General features: G+C 59.3%; 1 protein-coding gene across 4 annotated transcripts; it reads right to left on the bottom strand.

Moving 5' to 3' along the window:
• Positions 1-1,184: 1,184 nt before the first annotated feature.
• Positions 1,185-27,737, bottom strand: UPB1 (beta-ureidopropionase 1). 4 transcript variants are annotated; one of them, XM_086346092.1, is made up of 10 exons: positions 27,600-27,737; positions 21,757-21,928; positions 20,169-20,256; positions 15,701-15,795; positions 11,114-11,275; positions 9,906-10,075; positions 5,571-5,652; positions 4,495-4,537; positions 3,056-3,210; positions 1,185-1,578 (listed from the first exon to the last, which is right to left on the bottom strand). In XM_086346092.1, the coding sequence occupies exons 1-10, from the start codon at positions 27,701-27,703 to the stop codon at positions 1,495-1,497; spliced, it is 1,155 nt and encodes a 384-aa protein (XP_086202218.1). In that variant the 5' UTR covers positions 27,704-27,737; the 3' UTR covers positions 1,185-1,494. The 4 variants fall into 4 exon arrangements, with proteins under 4 accessions (XP_086202218.1, XP_086202217.1, XP_086202220.1 ...); XM_086346091.1 differs by having other exon boundaries at positions 4,495-4,721; XM_086346094.1 differs by lacking the exons at positions 1,185-1,578; positions 3,056-3,210 and adding an exon at positions 3,417-4,012.
• Between the last annotated feature and the right edge of the window lie 10 nt (positions 27,738-27,747).

Here is a 27,747-nt window from a genome sequence, read left to right on the forward strand (position 1 = left end):
GAAGGAGGGCACTGTGTCCAGGGCTTGGCCCTGTGCAGCATGCCCCCAATTCCATCACACCTCCCACCGCCTCTCGGGGCTATCTGCGGTGGACACTTATTAGGGTCACGGAGGTGCTGCTCCCATCCAATCAGGCAACTTTGAGCTCACCGCTGTGACCCTTGAAACTCATCCGTGTGGTGTTATTGGCTTTCAGGGCCGCCTTCAGCCTGACGAGGGTTCGCCTTTCATCACAAAAGCTCATCAACGAGGAGCAGGAGTCAAGGCGCTCGGTGGGCCCTCCGCACGCCCTGCCGTCTGTCCGTGGGCACCTGGAGCCCTTCAGCACGGGAGAGCCTCCTCATGGGCCGGCCTCCCTCTCGGCCTCCTGGTCCACTCACCCTTGGGAAGCAGTGTGCTCACTGCACGCACCTGTCCCTAGAAAAGCCACTTCCCAGGGACATTTGGACGGAGGTAGTAAGAAGGTCGGCAGGACTTATTTCAAACTTTGGGGCTGAGCGGAGGCTGAGGTCCACGCCAGAATTCCCTCCTGGTCCGGGAGTCCCAGCTCTGCTCTCGGGGCCTTCGGCCGGATTAAATCAGGCCTACCCAGATGATCTAGGATAATCTCACTTGCTTGGTTAACTGCCTACAGGCTTAAATCATGTTGGCTAAATACCTTCACAGATTAGTGTCTGATTGGGTAAACGGAGACAGCAGCCTGGCCAAGGTGACGGCTTCCAATGACCGTCCCCCTGTCCGCAGAAGTCGCTGCCAATCTAAATGGAAGGCTCTCTGGCTGCAGAGCATGGGCTTCAACGGTCGCGGGTCCCAGGCCCTAGAGCCCAGGCTCAGCAGTTGTGGCCCGCAGGCTTTGTTCCTCCACGACATGTGGGATCTCCCTGGTTCAGGGATGGAACTACATCTCCTGCATTGGCAGGTGGATTCTTTACCACTGAGCCACCAGGGGAGCCCCTCACTTCTTTCCTTTTTAGAAGACACTTATTTGGCTGTGCTGGCCTTCCAGCGAGATTTTCCATCTTTGTCGTAGCACGTGCACTGTCCAGTGGCAGCACGTGGGATCTTGGTTTCCCGAGCAGGGGTTGAACCCGGCCTCGGCCTACCGTGGAAGCGTGGAGTCTCAGCCACTGGACCACCGGGCCAGGCCCCCATCTGTCTCGCTTCAAACCACCCTGCACAATCAGTGCCTGGGATCATCTTTTAATTGAATTTCTATAACTCACCCAGCAAAGTTTAACCACCTCAAAGTGACCAGAGTGACCAAATTCATCTCCACCCAGCCCCCAAACATTTTCATCCCCAGAAGGAAACCCGGCGCTCGTGTGCCAGCCCGCCTCACCTGACCAACCTCCCCGCCCGCCGGGGGCAGTCTTAAAACCAGCCTGGACAGCAGCGCCATCGGGGAGTCAGCAGGAGAAGCCAGGCACTGCAGAGCCTGGCGCCCTGGCGCATCTGCTGCGGGCAGAGCGGCGGGCGGGGGCTGAGGGCCGGCCGCTACTCTTTCACAATCTTGGGGGTGTAGTCGGGTTTGACAGCTTCGGCAAGTTCCCGAGCGTACATCTCGTATCTGCCCGTCATCTGAAAGCGAAAACGGCAGGACTTTGCGCGGTTCCCGTTTGGTTCTCAACGCCCTCATTCGCGCACCGCCGCCTGCTGCCACTAGAGGGCAGCTGTGGGACAGAAACGCGGCCGAAGGCGGGCCGGAGGCCAGGACGGCCTCAGGCTGGGGTTCGGAGACGCCCCGCGCCCCGCGTGTGACCCTCCGACCCCGGTTCCGGGGCGGAGGCCGACGTGACTCACGCCCCAGCGCCTCCTGCTGGAACACCTTTGGGATCTTCCCCTAGAAGGTGTGGCGGGCTCCCAGGCAGCGGGGAGGAGGGCCGTCCTGCCCCCCTGCGCCCCCCAACCCGAGAGGGGCTTGACCTGCCGCCGATCCCTGGCAGGAGTGGGCCCCCCGGATCCACACCCCGGCGGCCTGGCTCTGGAGGGCCATCCGCTGCACGCGGCGTCTCATCCCGGCCGCGGCGGCTGGGGAGAGGCCTGGAGGGGGCCGTAAAACCCACCCAGGGCGACCACACCACCCCCTCGCTCCCAAGGCTCTGACAGGACCTGGTGCCCATCATCACAGCCTGGGACGGCTTCCGCTTTCAGAAAGTTACTAATGAGAAGTCATTCGGATTACTGGCTCCGGCTTCCCATCCGTGTGGAATCGGCATCAATCTAAGCTTCCCAGGAGGACGAGAGACAGGAGACCTTCACGTGGGCAGCGCCCTGTCGGTCTGGCTGGCCCCGGGCACCACCCCCCAGCCCGCCCCCACCCCCGCCCAGGAGCGCTGGGCAGTCCTCCCATCGTGACAATGTGACGTGTATTTGTGTGTATGATCTGCTGAGAAGTGGGCGCGGAGTTGGTAGAAACAGCCTGGTAGGCTGACACAGCGACACTCCATCTGTGTGCCTGACGTGCTGTATTCCGGGGCGAGGGGTCCCAGGCCACAAGCACCCCGTTCTAGGAGGCGGGCACTTACAATCCTTGGAGACCCGCCACCTTCCTTACAGGGTGTCAGGTCCCCAAGGCCTCCTGTTTTACAAGCGGGTGCATAAGGCAGGGAGCCGAAGTGGCTTGCAAGGCAGCGGCACCGCCTAGGCCCACTTCCCTCCTCGACCCACTTCCCTCCATTGTCCGGGCCCAGACTTGGGGCCTGGCCACAGGCAGAGCCAGACACACACATTCATCTTGTGCTAAGTACAAGTGCCTGGGAAGGAAAAGAGGATTAGCGAGGCCAAGCCACTCTACTCTCTGGACAAATGAAATTGAGACGAATCTGCTCGGAGGCGCCCAGAATCTAATAAATCAGATGAGTGGAGAATTTATCGAGGCCTGCTGCCCTGGGCAGCGTTTGACCCCGTGGTTCCCCTCCTAGGCCGCAGCCCCCGGCCTTCTGCGCGGCTCGGGGAGGGGGGCCCACACGGCTGGCCCTCAGGCCGCCCGGAGCCACGCAGTTCTGGCGCTGGGAGCAGGCCAGCTGCGCGGAGGAGCAGGGGCCTGGACACCCACCTTGAAGCCCCAGATGTCGTTCACCTGCCGGCAGAGGTTGAGGTCCAGCTCGGCGACCAGGAGCCCATCCCGGGTGCGGGAGAGCCCGGGGGTGCGGCTGCCGTCCGGGGCCGCCACGTAGCTCGAGCCGTAAAAGTAGCCGAAGTCCTGGTGAGCTGCGGGGCAGCAACCGCAAGGCCCGTGAGCGCATGCAGACACGGGTGGTCTCCGCACCCATGTAGGGGAGATGCCCAGGATGAGGGCCCCCACACCCTGCCCAGCAGCTGCTGCGGCCCCGAGGACCGGCCTTCCTCGTCAGGCCTGGACGCCCCGCCGCCGGCTGCAAGTCGCCCTCAACACCCTCACCTCTGCCCCCGGAACCTTTCTTTTTATTATTTTTAATTAATTTATTTCTATTATGTATTTGGCTGTGCTGGGTCTTAGGTGCAGCACGTGGGATTTGTTAGCTGCGGCATGCGGGATCTTTAAAACTGAAATGAAAATGCTGTTTTATTGATATACATACATATATGTATATAGTTTGTTTGCTTATTTTTCTAGTTGTGGCATACCGGATCCTGTTCCCTGACCAGGGGTTGAACCCAGTTCCCCTGCACCGGGAGTGCAGAGTCTCAGCCCCCGGACCACCGGGAGTCCCGCGCCCGGGAACCGTTCTGCAGGCCTCCCTGGCAGAGCTGTTGGTTCCCGGCTCCAGCATCAGCCACCGTGGCAAGGGAGTCATGGGGCCCCCACGGTGAGCTCGGCCCTGCCCAGCCGTGTCGCCCTCACCCCACTCCGGGCCTTGGGCTCCTCACCAGGAAAGCGGGGTGCCCACCGTCCCGAAGGTGTGCGGGGAGTGTGCGGGTGCCGCCCAGGGCCGGCAGGACCCCGGTCCTGTGACAGGAAGCCCCGTGGGGCCGGAGGCTCCGGTCTCCCAGGCCTCAAGTCGGGGGATCTGAGCTCTTTCAGGAAATCCTGCTGTGGGATGCACGGCTGCTCAGCCCCGCTCTGCTTCCCAGGCACCTCCTTGGAGATGGGGGTGGCCCCCTCCCACATTCCAGGCCAGAGAGGAGAGGCCGGGCGTGGCGGATTCCAGCCCTGCCCGCAGAGCCAAACAAGCTGTGGGTTCTAGGAACCCAAGGCAGCCATGCTGGGCTCTGGGGGCACCTGGACAGCTAGGGGTTGAGGGGTGTGGTCTGCAGGGTGGAATATGCACCCCTATTTCAGGGAGCTCACAGGGGGTGCCCCAACGGCTTGGCCCATCTCCACCCCAGTCCCTACTCCATAATCTGGGGTGCCAGGGGGTCACAGGCCCAGGGTCCACACAAGGCGGGTAGGGGGGCAGGTGTGCAGACACGGTCTGTGGGGTGGGTCCTGCTGGGAGACAGCAGATGGAGAAGGGACAGCCAGGTTCTCCCCCACCCCCCTCCAAATCAGCCCCGAAAGTCAGCTGGACGCACCTTTCTTGCCATCCCCAGAGGTGAACTCGTTTGGGAAGTGCTCCTGGGAAATAAAACCAAGGTAAGAGACAGTTGACACGAGGAGTGAAGATCCCTCCTGCCGACGCTGGGAGACGTGAGAGATGTGGGTTCGATTCCTGGGCCGGGAAGATCCCCGGGAGGAGGAAACGGCAGCCCACTCCAGTGTTCTTGCCTGGAGAATCCCATGGATGGAGGAGCCTGGCGGGCTGCGGTCCATGGGGCACAGAGAAGCGACTTAGCGTGCATGCACAAGACGCACCTCTAGGGGGCGCTGGCGGGACGCTCACCAATGTTAGACGGGGCAGGCCTTAGGACACAGTCACAGCCGTGCCCCCCCGGGTCCCAGCCCCAGGGGAAAGGACCCCGATTTTGCCTTTGGGAGCTTGTCGTTTGCCAGGAGAAGAGAAAGCCGTTGTGGAGACTGGTTCCCCGGGGCCGTGGAGGGCATCTGGGGCTTCACAATGCCCAGCCTGGGGGCAGCGCAGGCCCCAGGGGGTACCCGCTCTCGATACCTTCCCCAGGACTGTGCATCCAGCCGGGAGGGGGCGCCGCGTGCGGGCTGGTTAAAACACCAAGTTTCTTTCCTGTAGATCCACTAAGGGTTATCTCGGGCTGATCAGATGCTCTGATTAGAGCCTGACATCTGATTAGCAAGAATGCGGAAGAGGATTTGTTACGTGGTAAATACCCGGTGTTTGTAGTCAAATCTTTCAGTGCCTGAGGTCAAGGTTGGGGGGAGGACGGGAAGAAAGCAGGTACTGGGTGGTGGTCATGGGCCGAGAGCCTTTGAAAATGGTTTCAGCTGCAAGCACAGCAGGGCTCGAGCAGCGCCAGCTTTCCCGGCGACAGGCCCAGCCAGGGTCCCCGTGCCGGGACCCCGGGGTGTGGGGCGTGTGTGCCCAGAGGGGGTGCGACCCCGGGGTCCCCACCAGGGCCCCCGCAACTGCCGCTCCTCCCGCCTGGCTTCTGCTGGGGCAGCGGCTGGGCCTGCTGTCCTCATCCCTCTGTCCACTCCCCTGCTGGGGGTCCCCCGGAGGCCGAGCCTCGGGACTCACCCGGCCCACGCGGTTGATGGCGCAGGTGAAGCAGTGGTTGGCGATGGCTGCGTTCCTGGCCTCGACGGGCCACAGGGACTCACTGTGCGAGAGGAAGGAGAGGGACCAGCTTGCCGACCGCCCAGCCTTTGACTCACGGATGCTCGGCTGTGAGCTGCGGCCGGGGTGCCAGTCTTGCCGCGAGGCTCACGGCGCCCACGGGTGACCACACACCTACCACCAACAGGCCTGCTCGTCTCGGGCTCGGGCCGAAGCAGCCGTGTGAAGGGTGCCTGACGCATCAGCCGCAGCCCTGGATCAAAGCCTTGCCTGGGACTCCCCGGGCGGTGCAGTGGTTAAGACTCTGCTCTCCCACTGCAGAGGGCACGGGTTCAATCCCCGGTTGGAGAACTAAGATCCCACAGGCCATGCAGTGCCATCAAAAAAAAAAAAGTTTCCTCTTCTGAAGCTTCCCCAAAGGGAGGCTGTGCAGACGAGCATCGGCTCACAGCTTTGGGAAACATCCATCCCCTTCTCCGGCAGCTGAAGCGTCTGGCAGAGTAGAGGGTGCTGCCTGGCAGGACCCCCTTAACTGCTGCTTCTGCCTCATTCCCTCCTGCCAGGTGGGGTCAGGAACTCAACCCCCGCCCCCCAGGCTAGTAAACGTCAGAAGGGAGCTGGGGGCCTGGGGGCCTGTGTGCCCCCCAGCCCCTACCCTTGTAGTACAAGTCATATCCGACTCTGCGACCCCGTGGACTGTAGCCCGCCGGGCTCCTCTGTCCATGGGATTTCCCAGGCAAGAATACTAGGGTGGGTTGCCATTTCCTCCTCCAGGGGAATTTTTCAGACCCGGGGTGGGGGGCGTTGAACCCTCAGCTGGCGGGTTCTTTACCACTGGAGCTACCGGGGGAGCCCTACCATGCCGCCTTGCAAAGCCGTCTGTCTCTGCAGGGGAATATTTCAGGCCCGGCAAACAGTAAACCCGAGAGGAATTCAGGCTGAAGGCAGGCATCACCTCCCCTGAGCTGCCCCCCGCTTCCCTCTTCTGAACCCTGAGCCTCGAAGCAGAGCCCCCCATCCCGGTTCTCCTACGGGCACAGGACAGGGACATCCCCACGCGGGCACAGCTGAGCTCCCCAGGTCCAGCGCCTGTTGGGGGTGGGGGACCCGGTGGGAAACTCTGCTCCGGCGGACACGTGTCCATCCACAGCCCACCAGCAAAATGTGCCACGGAATTCAGCGGGCCTGCTGGCCACTGACGGTCTGAGGAACAGCGCCATCGGGGTTCTGGATGCAGAGCTGCGATCCCACTCAGAAACGGGGTGCCTGGGAGCGGAGGGCCCCGGAGCCTTCCTGTCAGCGTGCACCTGGCTGAAACCGGGGAGTAGGTGGAGGGGTGGGTGGGTGCTTGTCACAAGCCTAATTCTCAGCAGCGTTCACGAGTCTGGAGGGGGAAAAAAAAATCCCACCCTTGACGGAGGGACTCATTTTCTTGTTTTTCTCCCCCCTGCTGCTCGGCTGAACTGACAAAACTTTTAAGAAAGGATTTTTACAGAAACACGCCCGTCGCTGACATTTTCGGGAATTAAATAGACAGGTGCGGAGCGGGCGCCACAAAACACGTGTCTTGCGGTTCTCCAGGGAGGATGAGGGGGCCAGGACCCAACCCCCAGCCGGCAGGACACCGAGGCTCTCAGATGAGGCCGGAGGTTCCTGAGAGCCGGCCCCTGAAATCCATCTCAGTGGGGAAGGGGAAGGGTGGCCCGAGAGGGTGGGAGGGCGGAAATCTCTGACCACTCGGGCTGCAGGGCTCGCAGGGTGACTCGGTTCATCAAACTGCAGTGTGCCTCTACTGGGTGCTCGGAACTGGGGGACCCTACGTGCGGACACCCTGCCCACTCCCGCGACGTGCCCACGTGTTTGCACGCGCCTGTGTGTGTGTGGAGGGGTAGGGGTGCTGATACAGGAGGCGGGAGACGTCAGAGAAGGGGATGGGTGCTTCTAGAAGCTGTGAGCCGAGGCTGCTGTGCAGCTGGTGGGTCCTGCCGGGCCTCATGCTTGTAAACCCTCAGCGTCGATTCCACAAACAACCCTTCAGGATTTTAAGAAATTCACCCTGTGGCCCCCCGACCTAGCGAACCACCTGTTGTACCGTTTTCCACACTCTACAGCCATCCTCAGCAAGGAGAGTCTCGGCAGGGTTCTGACCCCAGCCTGGAAACGTCCTTTCTGCTCACAGGCGGGGGTCACGGAGCTGTGTTAGCCCCGGGACGGCTGGGCGATAACCGCTGGGGGAGAGGAGCTGACCGTGACCACTCTCTCCCCTCCGGCTTTTCCCTGTTGTCCATCGCATGGCCCTGAGCAACGTCAGGCAGGAAGCCCTCCTCTGCTCTCGCCACCGTGCCCTCAAGCCAAGGTTTTCAGGCTGTAATTATCTGGTCAAGGGTGTAAGGGCTTCCCCGATGGCTCAGCGGGAAGGAATCTGCCTGCAATGCAGGAGATACAGGAGACACGGCTTCGTTGGGAAGATGCCCTGGAGGAGGAAATGGCAACCCACTGCGGTCTTCTTGCCTGGAGAATCCCATGGACAGAGGGGCCTGGTGGGCTACAGTCCACAGGGTCGCACAGAGTCGGACACGACTGAGCGACTGAGCACATAACAGGGTGAACGCTGTGGGAGCTGCTCAGACCTGGGGCTTCCAAAAGCCCCAGCTCCCAGCAGAAACGCATCCTCCTTGGAGGGCACAGGTGGGTGGGATCATGCTATCCAAGGAAGGAAGACGGACAGCGTTTAATAAGCAAGGACACGAGCCATCACCTGTGCACCACGTTGAGCAGCTTCTGTTTGCTTAATTGGGGCTGATAAAAGCCCGGAAGTACTCCGTTGGAGAGGTGATATCTGAGTCCAGGCTACGGCTGTGTCCCTCCCAGCCTGTGTGCGGCTGTGCGTGGGGGGGGCGGGTGGCACTGGCTACAGGGACCCCTCTGGGGTGATGCAGCTCGCTGGGTGTGTAACACGTGGCCGGCAGGAGGGGCTGCTCCGGGGCGTCTGTCCAGGCTTGCTGGCTGGACAACCAGGAGCCACTCTTCCTCACGACTGTCAGGGGACGTTGTCACAGTGGCCACGCTGCCCGCTGCCTCTCTGGGGGTGGGGAGGAGACCCCAGACGTGACTGCCCCCTTGCGCCCGAGAGCGCCCCCCCCAGATACAGACAGGACGGGGTCGTTCTGTAAGGGACAGCCATGCAGATCAGCGCGCTGAGGGAGGGGGCCCCACTTTCAGCAGCAAGTTCGAGGTGAAGTGACGGGCACATCCCCACATTTAAATTTCGGAAATCTTGTGGTGAGCGAGGGCAGGAGTGAAAGGGTGGGCCCCCAGGGGACTGCAGGCTGTCCCTGAGCTGCCCCCCTCCACTGGGGACAGGGACTCCCCTTCCCCGTCCCCGCCACCCCCCCGATGACACAGCAGATCCCGGAATGCTCTGGGGGAAGTGAGCTGGGGAGAGAGGCATTCACACAGATGCCCCGAGCTCTCCTGCTCCTTGATGAGGCAAAGCTGGAAACCACCCGCTGCTGGGGAGGGCCAAGCTACGAAAGGGCTCTGGTGCCGGTCACTGCAGCCCCGCTGCAGCCCAGCGAGTGCCCCGGGGAGGCCCTGGAGCCCGCCACCCCCTTCCCCCCCGCTGCCCTGTGACAGCAGCTTTGTCTGCTCAGGGATAAGGCTAACACCACGTGGCTGGGTAAACACAGATGCCAGAGACCCTTGACTGATCTCTCAAGGACCCCCTCAGCTTGGACCCCTCCGTCGTCACCCGCCCGTGTGGGACGGGAGGGGAGCCAAAGCTGCTCAGGCAACCCCCGATGCTCCGGCCCTAAGAAGGGGAGCTTTCCCGAATCCTGCTGGCGTCCCTGCCCGAGACCTCGCCACAGCCAAGGACGGTGCTTCGCAGCATGGCACTGCTGTTCAGTGTGGGTGTCCGAGTCTGCGCGACCCCCAGGGACTGCAGCCCGCCGGCCTCCTCTGTCCATGGGGATTCTCCAGGCAAGAATACTGGGGTGGGTTCCCCTGCCCTCCTCCAGGGGGATGATCTTCCTGACCCCGGGATCGAACCCGCATCTCCTGCGTCTCCTGCATCGGCAGGTGGGTTCATGACTCCGTAGCACCACCTGGGGAAACCCCTTGGCTTCGAGGGGGGACTGTAACGGACGCTTAAGCTGGCTGACCCTACCACTCACCGTCCCGGGGCTCAGGGGCGTTGCACATCCCGGCGGTCACCTGTCTGCTGTTCACCCACCCCGCCTCTGCGCCCCGAAACCTGGCCCCCAGGCCCCCGCCAAGCCCCCTGGGCCCAGTGACCTGAGCGCTCCGATGGTGGCGGAGGGGTTGAAGATGATCTCGGCCCCGTTGATGCTGTACATCAGCCAGTTGAGAGGGTGGTGCCGCCCGTAGCAGATGTTGACGGCGATCCGCCCGAACTGGGTCTGGAACACGGGGTGGCCCAGGTTCCCCTCCATGTAGTATGTGGACTGGAAGACAGAGGGCCGCGGGCGGGTGCTCTGAGCCGCCAAGCTTCCCTTTTCTTAGGCTTGGCAGAAAAATGAAAACATCACCCGTCCTCCCTAAGGGACACTCCTGGCATGACTCTAAACTCCAAAATTTCAGACCACTTATAAACTAAAAAAAAAAACACCAAACCTGAAAACCAGACACATCACGAACAAGCTTACCCGAGGGGGAGTCACCGTGGCTGGAGCACTTGCCCACAGATCTGCGGTGACACGTTAGAAAGTCCCCAGAGCTTCTCCCCGCAGTATGCCAAGGATAAACTGGGCTGAGGTTTCATCCCAGCACCACTAGAGGCTGAGGCGTGTGGCCGACGTCCACACCACCCATCTGGTAGGACAGCTAGCCGCTTAGGCCCTGAGCACCGGCCGAAGCCCCAGCCTGCACACCTGCGCTCAGACGTGCAGCCCTCACGGCCACCTGACCCCACGGGGCCACAGACAAGGACCCCTCCCCCGAACAAGGACCAGACCTTGACGGACGAGGCGGTCGGGGCCTGCAGGGGCCCAGCAATCACTCCGTGCTTGTGACTACCACTTCTGGTTTTAACTTATGTGCTACTTTTTTTTTCCTCTTTATTTTTTAAATTATGGAAGTGTGATAAGACACTTACAGGAGATTTAGAAAATAGAGAACAAAGTTACTTACAGTTCCCCTATATATTACAATTATTTTTTTTTTAAAGTAAACTAAGATTTTTAGCTGGAGTTTCAATATCAAACTCACAAAAAACTGAACAGAATGAATATCCAGAAAAGCAGAAGGTCATAGTAGACCTGAAAACATGCTCCTTACTTTCAAGAAGAATTACAGGCGGCCAACTCAGGTTATATTTTTAAAAATATTAATATATGCAAGAACATAGCCCTCTGTGCTAAAGACATGTGGGGACCCGCCCGGGACTCCCACCGCACCCCAGCCGCCCACGTGACGCAGGGCGACGCGGGGAAGTCACACCGCACGGCGGCCGGGGTGCTCACGGGCCCAGGCGGGCGGCTCACCTCGTTGAAGTCGCCCACTCTGGGGATGTGGTTCTTCCTCGTCTTGCCCAGGACCGCTCCGGAGCTGGCAACGACCACAGCCGTGTTCCACAGGACGTCCCCGTGGTCCGAGTCTCGCTCCAGGACAGGGGACACCACCACCATGCCGTGCTTCCTCGCCAGCTGGAAAAACAGACGTAGCATTGCCCTCCTTTCAAAGCACTCGTCGGACGATTTTACGGACGGATTCGAGGGTCCTCCTAGATCATGTCTGGGTTTCGAGCTCTCTCTATGCTTGTCCTTTTAAAGACCAAATGCCAGCGCTGTTCTGATGCCCAAGCTTAGCTGCATAGGAACCGGCATCGTCCTCAGGCACTCCTTCTGGGAGTGGAAGGATGATGCAGCTGCTGTGGAGAACAGTAGGGCCACGCCTCCAAAGTCAAACCCAAGACGACCACAGGACCCCCTAATCCCACTTCTGCTGCTGCTGCTAAGTCGCTTCAGTCGTGTCCGACTCTGTGCGACCCAATGGACAGCAGCCCACCAGGCTCCCCCGTCCCTGGGATTCTCCAGGCAAGAACACTGGAGTGGGTTGCCATTTCCTTCTCCAATGCGTGAAAGTGAAAAGTGAAAGTGAAGTCGCTCAGTCGTGTCCGACTCCTAGCGACCCCATGGACTGCAGCCCACCAGGCTCCTCTGTCCATGGGATTTTCCAGGCAGGAGCCCTGGAGTGGGGTGCCATTGCCTTCTCCGAATCCCACTTCTGGATCTCCCCAAAGACCTGAAATGCGTCCTTTTTCTCTGTCCGCTACAAGTGAGAAGAACCGTTTCTTCCTTCACTTCATTTACTACGTGCCATGTCACAAACAGTGGGACACGACTCAGTGACCGAACGACAGCAACGTCTGTGCGAACAGGCGAAATGCGCTCCCTCTATTCTTTTTTAGGTGTTTTCCATATGGCACAACTCCATGCCATCAGTTTGCATTGCTTGACTATGACATGATCGTATAATCTTTTTCTCCCAGACATGCTATAATTCCATCTTTGATTTCTCCTTGAGCCACGATCTAGGAGAGAGAGTTTCAGTCTTCCAGTGGCCGCATCTTCACATTGCTCTGCGTTGTTGTGGTTTATACTTTGACGGGTGGCTGCTGGTTGTGTGTAATATCGGCCTGGGATCGGCTGGTGTGCAGGATATGAGCTCCCCAAGCAGGGGCTGAGCCCTGCTCCCGGCAGGGAGAGTGCAGAGTCTGGACCCCTGGACCGTCATGGAAGTCCCACTCTCCTGATCCTTAAGCAGTCTACACTTCAACAGTTCTAGTCAGAATCAAATGACTTGACATTTCCATGAGCCCGGGGTTATATCAGCAGTATGCGGGTTATATCAGGATTTCTGAAATACTGAACATAGCCCTGGGGACCTTTCTAGTGTGGCTAAGACAGATTTCCTAATTCTAAAGGGTGTAGAGAGCAAAGTCTTACATTTTCCAACCCTGGGACCCCTCGACAAAGATCACAGACCCTGCAGTACAAATGAAATAAAAGCAAGCCTTAACGCCACTTCCCACAGACCTTCAGACCCAGAGGCAATAACGAGACAAAACGAGAAAAGCAGAGAAGGAGCATTGACAAGGGTGTGGAGACGGGAACCTTCATAAAATGCCAGCAGGAATGTAAATGATGTTGGGTTCCCCACGGAGTTAAACGGAGCTGCCACAGGGCTGGCAACTGAGCGGGAGAGTGTGAGTGCACACCGCATCCCCAGCAGCGCTGCTCACACCAGCCAAGGGTGGAAGCAACCCCACCAGATAAAGCGTGGCGTGCACACGCAGTCGGAGAAGGCAATGGCACCCCTCTGCAGTGCTCTTGCCTGGAAAATCCCATGGACGGAGGAGCCTGGCGGGCTGCAGTGCCTGGGGTCACAGAGTCGGACACGACAGCGACTTCACGCATACACGCAGCGGAGTAGTTTGTCATTTTGTTCAGCGGCTGAGTCACGTCCAACTCTTTGCGACCCCATGGACTGTAGCCTACTAGGCTCCCCTGTCCTTCACTATCTCCCGGAGCTTGCTCAAACTCATGTCCATCGAGTTGGTGACGCCATCCAACCAGCTCATCCTCTGCTGCCCCCTTCTCTTCCTGCCTTCGATCTTTCCCAGCATCAGGGTCCTTTCTGATGAGTTGGCTTTTTGCATCCGGTCGACAGAGTATTGGAGCTTCAGCATCAGTCCTTGCGACAGATGTTCAGGGCTGATTTCCTTTAGAATGGACTGAACGGAGTATTATCCAGCCTTGAGAAGGAAGGCAGTCCTGGCCCACAGGTAGAGTGGCTGTGGTCTCTGACGTGGATGAAACTGAGCGCGTCGTGCCGAGCGAAACCAGCCAGGTGCAGAAGGACCAGCAGGCAGACGTGCCCTCCGGCGGGACATCGCACGTGGTCGAATTCACAGAAACCGAGCGGGACATCAGCTACGGGCAGCTGCAGGCGGAGGGGAGCTGATACGCGGCTGGAGGGTTTCAGGGCTACAAGACGACAAGTTCTGGAGGCCTGTCTCGTAGCGCTGGGAAGGCGCTCAGCACGACGGAGCTGTGCGCTTAAAAGTGCTGAAGGCGCCCGATGACGTGTTCTCCACCAGCGTGCGCGCTCAGCCACGTCACAGTCCGTCACCGCGTGGACTGCAGCCTGCCAGGCTCCTCGTCCCTGAAAGCACCTAGGCGAGCATACTGGAGTGGGTTGCCACTTCCTCCTCAGGGGATCTTCCCAACCCAGGGATCCAACCCTCCTCTCCTGCATTGGCAGGCGGATTATTAACCACCAAGCCACCTGGGAAGCCCTTTTAGTGCAATAAAGAGAAGAAAACAAGGGATTTCTGTGGCAGTACAGTGGTTAAGACAGCACTTCCACTGCAGGGGCACAGGTTCAACCTCTGGTTGAGGAACTAAGATTCTACATGCCTCTTGGTGCAGCCAAAAAAAAAGATTTAAAAAAAAAAAGGAAAAAAAAATCGTCATATATCTCATCTACCCAAAAAAACTCAGAAACCCAGAACCCAACCAAACACAACTCTTGGTCACCAAATTCCTTTTGTCTCAAATAAGAACTAGAGGATCTGCGGGCCAGGAGGAGCAGCCGCAGCCGGTCATCTGTCCTCAGCTCTCACCAGCCCGTCGCCACCCCCGACCCCAGTGACAGGACCGTGACGGCACAGCAGGATGCCAGCAGCCACTCGGGGGCGGCCGTGGGTCCTGGGGCCCTCCATGCGGACACGGGTGCCCGGAACCAGCGCGTTCCCACCCTCCTTCTGCCCTTTCTTCCTCCCGTCCTGGTTCAGGCACGCCGTCTGCAACCACTTCCCGCCCCGTCCTTGTCATCTTCTTGTCCAAGGCACAGGACCGACCGCCTAGTGGCTGGGAGATGTCCCCCTACAGCCTGGGAAGAGGGCTGCTTGGAATCACGGCTCCATACTGACAGGATCACTGTGGTCACAGCGCTGCTCCAAAAGCCCCGGAGTTTCCGCACGAATGAAGGGAGTTTTCCGAGGTGAGAATGAGCATAAGCCACCATGTGGGACGTCATGGGGGTTTTTGGGGTGACTGCTCCATGAAGACGCACTTCAAGGAGCATAAAGTCCATCGCTTCAAAGGGCAGCATTCCGTGGGTTTCAGTACACTCAGAGTTGTGCAACCGACACCACAACCTAATTTTAGAAATTTGTCAACACCCCAAGTGGAAACCCCGTCCCCGTGAGCATCCCTGCTCATCCCTTCTCCCCGCTTAGCCCCTGGCGGCCACGGACCTGTACTCTGCCCCAGCACAGCTGCCCTTCCTGGACAATGCATGTAAACAGAATCTCGGAACACACATTATGAGGTTTAAATAAAGAAAAATGAGGCCCAGTTTCTACACTGATGAGACGGGCCACACCCGTCAAGCCCCGGCAAGTGGGGTAGCAGGGGTCTGGCCAGGGACGCGGCCTTGACCCTTGTCCCCAGGTGCCAGGGCCACCTCTTGCCGGCTGCAGACCCTGCTCTGGGCGGGTCACCCCCACGCCCCCTCTGTGGGCTGCAGCTCCCTCAGTTAAAAAGCCACGAAGGGGAACTTCTCTGGGGCGTCCAGCGGGGAAGAATCGGCCTGCCAAGGTGGGGAACACGGGATTGAGCCCTGGTCGGGGAAGATCCCACCCGCCGCGGAGCGACTGAACCCGTACACCCCGACTACCGAGACCGCGCTCCGGGCAGCAGCGGGAGCCGCCACCGCCGAAGCCGGCGCCCCGGGAGCCCGGGGCCCAGCTCCAGAGGAGCCCCCGCTCGCCTCGACGCAGCAACAGAGGCCTCGCCAGCCATGAATAACACCGGCTCATTAGTGTCGTTTTTAAAGAGGCATGCGGGGCCCCTCTGGCTCTGAAGCTGATTTCAAGTGAAAGGGCACTTAAGGGAAAAAAAGGGCAATAAACAGTCGCATCTACTCTTATCTGGCAAAACCAGGGCCAGGCGGGCGCACGCGCCCTGGGGCAGGGCCACCCGGCCGCGGCGGCCGCGCTCTGACCCGCACGTGTCCGGCCGCCCCAGGCTGGCTTGCCGGCTGAAGGCCGGTTAACGTCCTACCTCCTGACAGAACTTGATGGTCGGCCCGTCCTCCGCTGACTCGGCAAATTCCGTCCAGGGAAGCTTCTCTCTCGTACAGAAGGCAAAGGGCATCGCTGTGGAGAGGAGAAAGGCCAGAGTCACACCCAGCCTCAGGGCCTCCGAGAGGGCCCCTCGGCCTGGTGTGGGCCTCTCTGGGCCTGCCGGGCCCACGCCCGGCTGTGGACGACGGGCAGACCCTCCCCTTTCCCGGCTTCTAGGGGTGAGGCCAGCCATCCCGCCTACGATCTTAGACACACTTGCAGCAGAAGGCTGAACAAACGCTTGCACACCCAGGCTCACAGCGGCCGCAAGATGGAAACCCGTGTCCCCCCGCGGATGAATGGCTGACGGTGGTCCACCCACTCGATGGGACACCGTGCTGTGTGCTCAGGCGCGTCCGACTCTTTGTGACCCCGTGGACTATAGCCCGCTAGCCTTCTTCATCCATGGGGATTCTCCTGGCCAAGAATACTGCGACGGCCAGCCACTTCCTTCTCCAGGGGATCTTCCTGACCCAGGGGTCGAACGCACGTATCCTGCATTGGTGGGCGGATTCTTTACCGCTGAGCCACCTTATTCAGCCTTAAAAAGGCAGGAAATTCTGACTCTTGCTCCAACATGGGTGAGCCCTGAAGACATTACGTGCGGTGAAATAAGGCAGACGGAGGACAAGCGCTGTACAGGTCCACGCGCATGGGGCGCCCAGGACAGGCGGGTTCAGAGAGAGTGCGGAAGGACAGGCGCCGGGCCTGGGGCTGCGGAGAACGACGGGCTGCTGTTCAAGGGCTGGAGCATCAGTGTGGGCGGATGAGAAAGCTCTGCACGTGGACGGTGGCGATGGTCACACGACAATGTGAATGCACTGAATGTTACAGAACTGAACCCACAAAAAAATGGTTAAAATGTTAAACTTTATGCTATGTCTATGCTACCGTAATTTCAACCACACACACACACATACAGGGATCCCCTGGTGGCTCAGCGGTAAAGAATCCGCCTGCCAATGCAGGAGATGCGGGTTCGATCCCTGGTTGGGAAGATCCCCTTGGAGAAGGAAATGGAAATCCACTCCAGTACTCTTGCCTGGAGAATCCCATGGACAGAGGAGCCTGGGGGGCTACAGTCCATGCGGTTGCGAGAGTCAGACACAATTTAGTGACTAAACCATATGTGAAACAATTCTGTACAAGGTACAGCCAGAAACTGCTGGCTGACCTGCAGGCTGCTACAAGCAAGGCCGAGGCTTCTTGGAGATGGTGTCCGAGGGTCCCCGAGGACGGTGCCGGGACCCTCCCACGTCAATAGGAATGCTCCTTCTCCCGGGGGCCGAGGCCTCTTCAGGAATGAGGAAAGCCGTTCGTGTAATGACCCCAGCAGAAGTCTGGGACACGCTGGATGGGCTGAGTGCTCCCCGGGGATAAAAGCATGATTTCTGTCCTCTCTGGATAGATGATGCCCCACCATCGAGAGGGCTAACTCAACAGGAAGGTTCATAACTCGCTGAGGTACATACACGTGCAGTAACAATTCAAAGAATGCCAGGGCACCAGATTCTCAATGGAGGTTTCCTCTGTAGGGCGGGGGGCTGGCAGGGGGTAGGCACCGGGGAGAACACACTCCGGCTGAGCGTGCTCCGCCCCCTCGCGCACACGCTTGCGCATCCGCCGGTCTGACGGCACTCTCCTGCGTCCCCAGCGAGCTGGAGCCCCCGGCCGCGTGGTCACTGGCTCTAATGGATTCATCCTCCAGGTGATCTCTTCCGTACCCTTTGCCCGCTTCCTGCTGAGCTGTTAAGTCTTTTCCTTCGTGACTTGGAACACGGAATTCCTTCTTCGGACCAATTCCGTGCAGAGTTGGCCCTCTGTACCTGTGGGTTCCCCCACCGGCTGAGGGTGGAAAATGTTTGGAAAAAAAAAAAATTCCACAACATTCCGAAAAAGCAGAACTTGAGGTTGCCACACAGAGGCAACTATTTACTTGGCATTTACACAGTGTTAATGCCGCTGGACGGCTCTGAAACCGACCGGCCTGCAGGGAAGGTTTGTGGGAAAGCTGTGGGAGGTGGCCGAGGAGGAATCTACCTGGTTGCAGCATGGGCCGTGTGTGGCCTCTTTGTGGGTGAAGATTGTCAACTGGCGACCACAAATTGGCACCTGCCTGGGGGGCTTGCCAACTACCTCTGCAAGGAGATGGTTGTGCTGCGGCGGCTGCTGACCCCCAGCACCCCCTGCAGGAGTTCACTGTCAGAGCAGAAACGGGGCACTCTGCCCGGGGAAACTGGCAGGACAGGTCTTCAGGGAGTTAGGTGTTCTCAGGGGCTGATGTTACGAGCCAGCTCCTGTGTGCCCTCGTGTCTAGAAAAGCGCGAAAATCCTTCAGTGACGACTGTTCCCCTGAACCGAAGCTTCACGGGACCAGGAGAAACTTTCTACCAGAAAACACACGCATGCACTGCCCCGTGACCAAAATCACACAGAGACTGCCCCCCCCACCCTGCTCAGAGCTGAGGTGCTGTCTCCTGGGCTGCAGCCCTCATATTGCCCCCAATAAAACTTAACTCTCACGTGGTGCTTTTTTTTTTTAAAGTCATCACAGCCTTTCCCAAACCCAGGCCGTGTGCCCAGCACGGTGCCAGGCCTGGTGAGAGGCAGCCTGTCCCGATACCCCTGTGAAGTGAGTGACTCCTCATCCCACAGAGGAGGAAGCGGGGCACCAGGCTCCCCGGTCCCTTCCAGTCCCTGGCAGCCTGGGCGACGGTGGCACCTCAGTCACCTCGGCCGCCCGGGACGTGGCCCACGGAGGCAGCGGAGGGGCAGCAGACTCTGGCAGCAGCCCCGGGGGCCTCGGCACTGGGCTCGACTCCCCAGGCTCCTGGGGTGAAGACGGATGAGCTATTTTAAGGAGGCCAACAAGGACGCTGTTGATAACAAAGAAAGATCCTTAGTGACCGCTCACTCGCAGCTTTCAGAGCATTAGGAGAGACTCAAGTGCCCCAAGAGGATAAAACCTCCCTTTCCGATTTCATTTCAGGTTGCTAAGCTCTCCACATTTCTCCATTTCCATTTTAATGGTTTCTTTTCCTGTTTTCACAACCCCTGTAATATAAACAAACGTTCAAAAGCAGCATGTGGAAGGCAGGTTGGGGGAGGCTGGCTGCAAAGTTCTAACCACATTTTCCAAATCAGAGGGAAAAGGGGGGTCCCCCATTCATTGAACCAGCGCTCCTCAAGGCAGGTTCTGGACTTAGACCCCATCCTGCCCTCAGGAGATGCCAGCCGAGATGCGGTGCTCAATGGGAACCTGGTGGGGCTCTCAGTTCTGTGCAGGGGAGTCCCCAGGGCCCCCAAAAGGAGGGGGTGTCCACATTAAACCTTGATGGATGAGTGGGAGTTTTCCAAGAAAGAGAAGTTGGTTAAACGATCCAATAAATATTTTTGGCATCTGTCATGTACCAAGGATTATTCAAGCCACTAAAGACAAAATGGGGGTAGGAGAAAGAATGGACAGAATGTGATCCATGCAAACCACGGGATATTATGCGGCCATGAAAAGGAAGGCCAGTCTGATGCTCGCAACAACACAGATGGATCTTGAAAACACAATGCTCAGTGGGACAGCCAGACACCAAAGGTCAGATACTGAGGTTCCACTTACACGAGGCCCCTAGAGCAGTCGAATTCATAGAGACAGGAAGTAGAATAGAGATTTTCAGGGATGGGAGCGTTACTGATGAGTTAGTGCAGAGTTTTGGCTGGAGATGACGAAAAAGTCTGGGTCGGGACGGTGATGACAGTTAAAACAACTTTGCGATTGTGTTTAACACCGCTGACTTATACATGTACTGATAGGAGCAACATGCATGCTTTACGATCAAAAATTTTTGAATGTTAAAAAAAATGGGGGTGGGGTGGGGATTGGGATGGGAAAAACTACCACCACCCAGGCGCTGACCACATGGAGTGTACAGTCTAACGGAAGACACAGACATATCAAAAGTGTCAGCCGAGAGTGCAAACACACACGTGCCGGGAAATGTGAAGAGCGGGATGACCTGCCGGGCACCGGAGGCAGAAGGGATGCACACCTTTGCTCTCTGCTGTGTGTGTGTGGGTGTGTGTGGGTGTGTGTGTGTGCACGCGCGCATGTTCAGTCGCTCAGTCCTGTCCGACTCCTGAGACCCCATGGACTGCAGCTGTGCACAGCCTCCTCTGTGCAGGGATTCTCCCGGCAGGATGTTTTTCAAGAAGAATTAAAAGGCTCAGAGGGGAGCCTGAGGCGCATGAGGAGTGGGTTCCGGGGTTGCTTGTGCTGTTGACAAAGAACCTCTCGAGGGATGAGAAACAAAAGGAGATTTTTAAGAAATCACGTAGCAGATGCTCTCGGCGACGTGGAGATAAGACAGTGCGGTTTTGCAAGCGGCAGAGAAAGCGTGGGGAGAGGGACTTACTCCACGCCTCCTGGAAGCAGATGATGTTGACTCCACACATGGCAGCCACCTCCACGACGGCCTCCATGCGTCTGTGTAGAGCGGTGACCTGGCGAGTCAAACAACGAGCGTGAGAGCCCATCGGGTTCTACTGCTGCTGCTAAGTCACTTCAGTCGTGTCCGACTCTGTGCGACCCCATAGACGGCAGCCCACCAGGCTCCCCCGTCCCTGGGATTCTCCAGGCAAGATCACTGGAGTGGGTTGCTATTTCCTTCTCCCATGCATGAAAGGGAAAAGTGAAAGTGAAGTCGCTCAGTCGTGTCCGACTCTTAGCGACCCCATGGACTTCGCCCACCAGGCTCCTCCGCCCGTGGGATTTTCCAGGCAAGAGTACTGGAGTGGGTGCCACTGCCTTCTCCTCAGGTTCTACTGGTTGAGGCCAACTTTAACGCTCATCCTCCCCCAGGCCTGCTGCAGGAAGACGCACGGGGCGGGAGGTTCTGGGATGGGGGACAGTCTTCCGGCTCGAAGCCGTGGGCAAAGGCGGAGGGGCAGAGGCCCTGGGGTCCCCCAGGCGCTGGACGCTGCCTCGCTGAGCCTCGGTTTTCCCTGTCTGGAGAATGGGGAGAAGGCTGCCCGCCTCGTGGCATTGCTGAGATGTGAGCTGCTTGCTGAGAGAGGGGCCCACCACCCTCCAGAGCCCTCCCCCGGGTCACCTGCCCCTTGGCCCCAGCGCTGGGACCCGGTCACTCAGGACACCCTGCGTCTGCGGCTGTGGGGAGGCCCAGTCCCGCCAGGTCTGTCCCTGCGTGTTCCTGATCTTCCCAGGACGCCCAGCGGCGCCCTCTACCAGCACGAGCCCCCCTCCCCGCCGACCTGACCTGCCTCTCATGTGTTCTCGTGTGTCGCCCGCGGCGGGGCCGAGAGTCGGGGTGCGCGCCTGCGGCGGGGCCGAGAGTCGGGGTGCGCGCCCCGACAGCGGCACCGCTCCCCGCCGGGCCTTCCCGTCCCAGGACCCCACGAGCTCCTTGGGACTGGCATCCTCAAATTCTCCGTGTCCTCAGCCCGCGGTCTGGCTCCCAGGAGACATTTAAAAGTTTTTTTGTTTAGAGACAGACCAGTGGAACCCGGTGGGGCCAGGCTGAAACCCAGAGACACCGGGTCTCCCCCCTACAGGGCCCCACAGATGCTGGGCTGGGAGCAAAATTCTAGGTGCTGGAGGCGGGGTGGGGAGGCAAGGACCACATCCCTGACCCCCCACGACCTCCTGACAACCCGGACTGGCCAAGGAGACAGATTTGCAACCCGATGGAGGCTGGGCGGATGACTCCCGCACCAAGGAGCGAGGCAGAGGCACACGGGCTGGACAGACGTGTGCTGGCCGGAGCCCAGGAGGCAGGGCTCCAACGGAGAGCGCAGGAGCCCGGGGGCGGCCTCCTCCCTGGCAACTTAAGTTCCACCCCAGGAAAGGGAGGCAGAGAAAGGGGTGGGGGCCAAAGAAAAAGAAAAGAAACATGGCTGGAGGGTGGGGGGGGCACACCAGGGCAGAGCAGCCGGTCGACCACCCGGGGACCATGGTCAAGTCTCTACAGGTGGGAGAGGCCTAACCTGTTTCACCACGGGAGTGTCCGCGGGGAGCGGGGTCCTGTTCTGAACGAGCCCCACACGCACAGTCCGGGGCCTCCTCTGCTGCTCCGCGGCGGCCTCGAACGCATAGCCCTGCAGCTCGAAGTCCCCTCTGGAGGCGGCCTCGAGAGCAGCGCCGGGCAGGTCGAGCTTCCTAGACGCAGGAAGGCAGAGGGCAGGTGAGCTGAGCGGGTCCGCGGCACGTGATGACACTCACAGTCGCTCCTCCCGCTGAGAAGGGGCGCGTGCGGCATCCTGGTAGGAAGGCGCAGGAGCTGGCCAGGGCCGCGGCCACGTGTGGGGAGCTGGCGCGGAGCAGCAGGACGGGGGGGCCACCCACCCCCAAGGGCCCCGGCGGGCAGAGCGGTGAGGCCCCACAGAGGAGGGCCGGGAACCTAGTCAAGAGGTTGATGTTCGAGCTGCTGAAATCGGGGGCGGGGATTAAAGTCTCAGCATAGGCGGGAGGGGACAGAGTCCCCCAAACGTCTGTGGCCTGGAGTCAGAGGGCTCTGTGAGCTGGGCGGGGAGGGGGGGGCCGGTCACAGCAGGTTGTAAGGAGACAGGCGAGCAGGAGGCCAGGACTGATGGCAGGACGGAGGGTCACGAGCATCTGGGGACCCCTGCCCTGCTGGGACCACCAGCAGAGAGGGCGGCTCCCAGCCCGGTGCCGGACGGGCGAGGTGGGGCCCAGGCGTCCAGACCGAAGGCTGAAGGGCTCATCCTGGTGTGTGGTTCATTAACAGAGGCAAGTGGATTATTGACAAAACCTCCCACCAAAGTGACCACGGGCCAAACGGCAAACACTGATGCCCGTTCCATGCCCCCGCCCGGGGTGGAACCTGCAGGAGAGGGCCCAGGAAGTGCTGACCATCTAGGGGGCGAGAGGGTTACGAAATACCCCGAGAATGCCTCAGAAAATCGCCTGACAGCCGTTATCTAATAATACTCCTCTCCCACTTTGAATCCCTTTCTTAACGACTTTTCTTTCAAAATCACAGCCCTGTCAGCCCAAGCCCCCGGTCACCGCCCCCCTGCCAGGCGCTTTCCATGATGGCTCCCTGACAGCTCGGAGCTGGGTTCCGCCCCTGACAGTCAGCCTGCTTTTCAAACTCGTCAGGGCTCCGTGTGCTGCGGCGGGTTAGAAATAGCTGCAGAGCACACACCTTGCCTCCTGTTGCTGTGGGGGCCTCAGAGACGGTGCCCCGCCCCCCAGGACAAGTCACCGCTGCAGCCGGGGGGCCGGGCAGGCGGCCCGTCCTCAGCCAGGAGGAAGACGTCGGCTGGGAAAGCTCGCCCGAGGTCCACAAGCCCCCCAGCTGTAAGCTGGTCCTGCAGCCTCTGGCCGGCCTGCCCCACCCCAGCTCCCTGGGGACACCTGGCCCTGAGGCCTGGCACCTGGAGGCTTTCCCTGCCCTCCTGTTATCCTGGCCTGCCATCACCTGGCCCTGCCCCACGTCCTCCTGGAGAACCCACCTGGCCCTCAAGCTGCAGCCTCCAACCGTGTCCCGTGTCCACCAAGGGGCTCGGCTCACGGAGGTGGTGGGGCACCAGACAGCCGCGGCGGATGGAGCCCAGCCAATGGACCAGGACCTCACACGCTGGCTCTCTGCGGCCCTCAGCCCTCCCTCGGTGCCTGCAGCAGGCTCTCTGCCCCTCACCCTGGTGGCTGAGGCCCCACCCTGAGGGCCTCACTTGCGACTCCAAGAAGGAAAGCCCGTCACTTCCTGTCCTGGCCCCACAGACCCCTTTCCATTGGGGTCAAGGCAGGCCTTGCCCAAGGGAGCCCAGCCCCTGCCTCCTTGGCAACCTCTGGCTTCTGGAACTTCTCCTTCCCCTCTAATGGATCTGCATTTTAAATAATTAAACCAGAGCTTTGTTACAAAAGAAACACAGGCTCGTGGGGAGAGAAAGAAATGAAAAATCAAACAGTGGAGAATGTCAAGTGAGTTCCCCTCCGTCCCGGATCTGGAGACAGCCCCCTCCACAACGTCTCCCGCTTCTTTCCCACATTTTTCCGTGTGTGCCACACGCACAGAGGTGCCCTTCTGTGCACTCCACTCTTCGGTCTGCACTCTTTCGCTTGGCACGACACACGTTGGGCGCCACTCCCTCTCTCCTGCAGACCGGCCACAGTTCCCCGTGACAGCTGTTTGAGGCTCTCCTCTCCTATTTAGGAAGCACCAGCCTTCTGACTGCTCAAGCCACCTGGACTCCCTGAGGTCCCCATCCTTCCAGACCTCCTTGAGCCACCCGACAGCCTGTGCCCAGTCTGAGCTGCCTCCTCGATACTGGCCCTCGGGTCCTGCAACCTCGAATCCTTGCCTCTGGAGTCGCCCACAAAATCTCCGCTTCCTCTGCCCCCTAGACTTCTCCTCCACACCCACCCCTTCACCTGCAATGGCCGTCCCTAGGACAACCCCAAACCAGCGCCCCCACCACCTCTCTGGAGTCTCTAACGGGCCATGGCTGACCTGTGCGCCCCTTCCCCCAGAAAAGATAGCCCAACGTCCTAACACCCAGAACCCGTGACTGAGGACTTTTGGGGAAAAACAGGGTCTTTGCAGACGCCATTAAGGATCTCAAGATAAGATCACTTGGTATTACCTGGGGGAGCCCTAAAAGCCAGTGCTGGGTTTTAAAGGGAAGGCGCAGAGGTGAGACATGGGGAGAAAAGAAGACTGTGTGAAATCAGATGCAGAGGCTGGCATGATGCCGCCACGGGCCAAGGAACGCCAGAAGCCGCCAGAAGCCAGAAAAGCCTCGGGAGGGCGCTGCCCGGAACCTTTGGAACCGTGCCCCTGCCAACACCTTGACTTCTGTACTTCTGGTCTTCAGAACCACGAGGGTACATTTCCCTGGTTGAAGCCATGCGGCGTACGGTCATTTGTCACAGCACCCCACCGCGTCGGCCTGCCCCCCAGCTGCACCTCATCAGGTGAACCCACACGGGCCACCCAAGGGCCCAAGCCCCCTCTGCCAGGCTGGCTGTATGCACCGCCTCTTGAGACTTCCGGAACCCTTCCTCCTCTCTGCCCCCAGGCACTCTACCCGCTTTAGGCCTCTCCACCATCCACCTGCTCTTTGCTAATGCTCTGAAGGCTCCCAGCCCCATCAGGACAATCCCGCCTCCTCTGCAGAGGAGGAGCCCCCAGGATCCACCCCGACTACTCCTGCCTCCTCTCCTAGGCGAGCCCCCACAGAATTCTACACCCACAGCCCCCAAACGGGCCTGTCCCCTGCTGTCTGCACCTTGGCCCGGAGCAGCTGAGCCCCTTCCTGTCTCCAGACCAACTCCGCAGTCTCTTTCAGGACGCAGCTGAAGCCTGGCGCCCCAGAAGCCTTCCCCACTTGCCCCAACCCCATCCATATAAAACCCCCCAGCTCTCCCTGCACACTTTCTTGCAGGGCGGGACAACCATCAAAAGACGGAAAGCCCCTCGAGGGCAGGAACCGTGGCTAACTCATCCTAGGACCTCTAGTGCTTGAGACAAAAATAGACGCTCAATTAATGTTTGTTGAATGAATAAATGCTTCTTGGTTCTGGCTGTCTTAAACTGTGCCTTGACGTTCTTCGGGGATTTCATCTGCCTGGCACGAGCAAAGGCCCATTTAGCTCACTCACTCAGTAAACACTTGCTAAGCGTCACCTTTGTCTCGGGGGCAGTGAGCACTCAGAGAGAAGCCCGTCTTGTGTGGAGTGAAGGAGGAGTCTAGGGGAGGACTCCATCAGGCCCCCACAGAGGCAGCCATACCCAAGTCAAGCCATGAGAAATGAACAAAAGACTTGGTTGAATATATTTTTTTATGTGGATAATTTCTTTAAAGTCTTGATTGAATGTGTTACAATATTGCTTCTGTTTTGTGTTTTGGGTTTTTGGCCCCTAGGCAAGTGGGGTCTTGGGGTCTCCCCAGTGGCTCAGACAGTAAATAATCTGCCCGTAATGCAGGAGACCTGGCTCGGATCCCTGGGTCGGGAAGATCCCCTGGAGAAGTGAATGGCTGCCCACTCCAGGATTTTTGCCTGGGGAATTCCATGGACAGAGTTTACAGTCCACGGGGTCGCAAAGAGTCAGACACAACTCAGTGACTAACTCTTTCACTTTTCGTGCAGGATCTTAGGTCCCCAACCAAAAACCGAACCCATACCCTCTGCACTGGAGGTGGATTCTTAACCATGGGGCCTCCAGGAAAGTTCCATGAACAGATGAACTTTTAAATGAGTAAGTTTCTATCTTCACTTTGCAATCTGTTCATAGCCAAATCCCACCCAATCATAAGTACAAATGGTTAAAACCCCAGAGTGAAGCTTGGAAGGGCTTAGCACAGAGTGGAACAGAATCAAGAAGAGGGAAAAGTAGAAAGAGTGGAAAAGGGGGACCACTGACTCAGTTACTGTGAGCCGAGCCCCAGGAAGAGGCCTGGCGGTCACTGATAAATGCAGTGTGGCTTCCACCCAATCCTTCCCTACTCTGGAGTGATCCAGATGTGCACACAGAGTCCTTCCCACAAGGCAGGCCTTTACCCTGAGCTCTCGAACGGGTCCTGGCCTGTCACCTACGTGGGAAACTTACTTCTCTTTTCCCAGCACTCTCTCTGACACCCACAGGCTCTGTCTTTTCCCAGGGGAACGTGCCTACCTCACCTTTAAACACTCCCTGCTTCAGGGCACCTTCCTTAGGAGCCCCAGTTCTCAGAGGTTTCCCCCATCGTGGGCCTTCACAGGTGCCACGGAAGGCAGTAATCCAGCATCAGCCCACTGGAGGGGCCAGGGTGGTCGGCAGTCCCGGGCACCCCTCTCTGGGTATGAAGAGCCCTTTTGGACACAGTTCTGTACCACGCTAACCCCAAAAACAGCTGCTCTGCCTTCACCATCCACTAGCTGTGGAAACACCTGGGGCTCTGAGGTCCGGTCCCCACCCCTGCCAGAACGCCACACGAGCTGCTGGCTGGGACCCTCTGATCCAAGTAACCCCCTCCAGTTTCAGGGGAGCTGCCCAGGAGCCTCAAGGCCACTGCCACAAGGTCAGGGAGTGTGTGGTGTGGCTGGATGGGGGGAGCCCACAAACGGGCAGGAAAGTGGAAGGATGTCTCGTCAGGAGTTGCATAGGGTCAGAGTTCATTTCTAAGGGCCGTGGGAACCCCTTATAGAGTTTTAAGCAGGATCTGAGTTACATCTTCCGGTTGCTTTGAGAAAAGTGGACCAAAGAGAAACCGGAGCAGAAGGGCAAGTGTCTTCCAGCCCTGCACTCCCGGCGTGCAGGAGTACACTGCCCTTGGAAAGTCCCAGAGATGCCCACAGCAGGCTGGGCGTTAGCTCCGAGCGTGGGAGCCAACTCCCGGGACCTGCCCGTGGGAAAGGTCCCTTCGCCAACCAGATTCAGGGGCCTCTCCGTCCCAGGACCAGCCAGAGGCCGGTCACTGCGGGAAGGAGGAGCTGGGGGCAGGACCTCCAGTGGGCCTGGGGTGGGATGGGGGCTCTGGCTGGAGGTACCGACCTAGACAGCCAGCCAGAGGACAGGCCTGGCGCCGGGGGAGAAGCGGGCCACTGGAAGCTGGAAAGAAAGCTGGGTGGTCACAGGGAAAGCACAAGAGAGTAAAACTGTCCCTTCCCTCCAGGCTTGTAAGGGTCACGCTGGGTTGCACACCTGAGGTCCCATCTATAGAACTCAGGGTCTCAGCTCCAATCCAGGATTCACCACCGCCCCTGCAGAGCCCTTCAGACCCTGAAGCCCCCTGTCTGGTCCCCCAGACCAACACCCGCTGGCCCCAAGGGCCTCCCAACCCCCACCCCAAGCTCCCTGCCTGGCCAGTTGGGCTCCACGCACCTGGTCTCTTTGCCATAGAGAAGGCGTTTGACCTCCTGCAGTTCTGCAAGTGGCAGATGTTTTTCCAAGCACTGCTCCAGCGACTCAAACCTGGACCCGGCCATGGCTGAAGTCCGCACGTTTGTCCAGATCTAGACTGCCTGCTGCC

Source organism: Bos grunniens, chromosome 17 (assembly GCF_055505025.1).
Source record: "Bos grunniens cultivar Pamir isolate PY7600 chromosome 17, Bosgru_T2T1.0, whole genome shotgun sequence".
NCBI classification, from domain to species: Eukaryota; Metazoa; Chordata; class Mammalia; order Artiodactyla; family Bovidae; genus Bos; species Bos grunniens.

Excerpts from the sequence above, each read along its gene's own strand:
- UPB1 (XM_086346091.1), bottom strand. The coding sequence starts at position 27,703 with ATGGCCGGGTCCAGGTTTGAGTCGCTGGAGCAGTGCTTGGAAAAACAT. Across the intron at positions 11,276-15,700 it reads CCATCAAGTTCTGTCAGGAG|CTGGCGAGGAAGCACGGCAT; the intron begins GTAGGACGTTAA and ends CTGTTTTTCCAG. Across the intron at positions 5,653-9,905 it reads GCCACCATCGGAGCGCTCAG|TGAGTCCCTGTGGCCCGTCG; the intron begins GTCACTGGGCCC and ends CCTCTCGCACAG.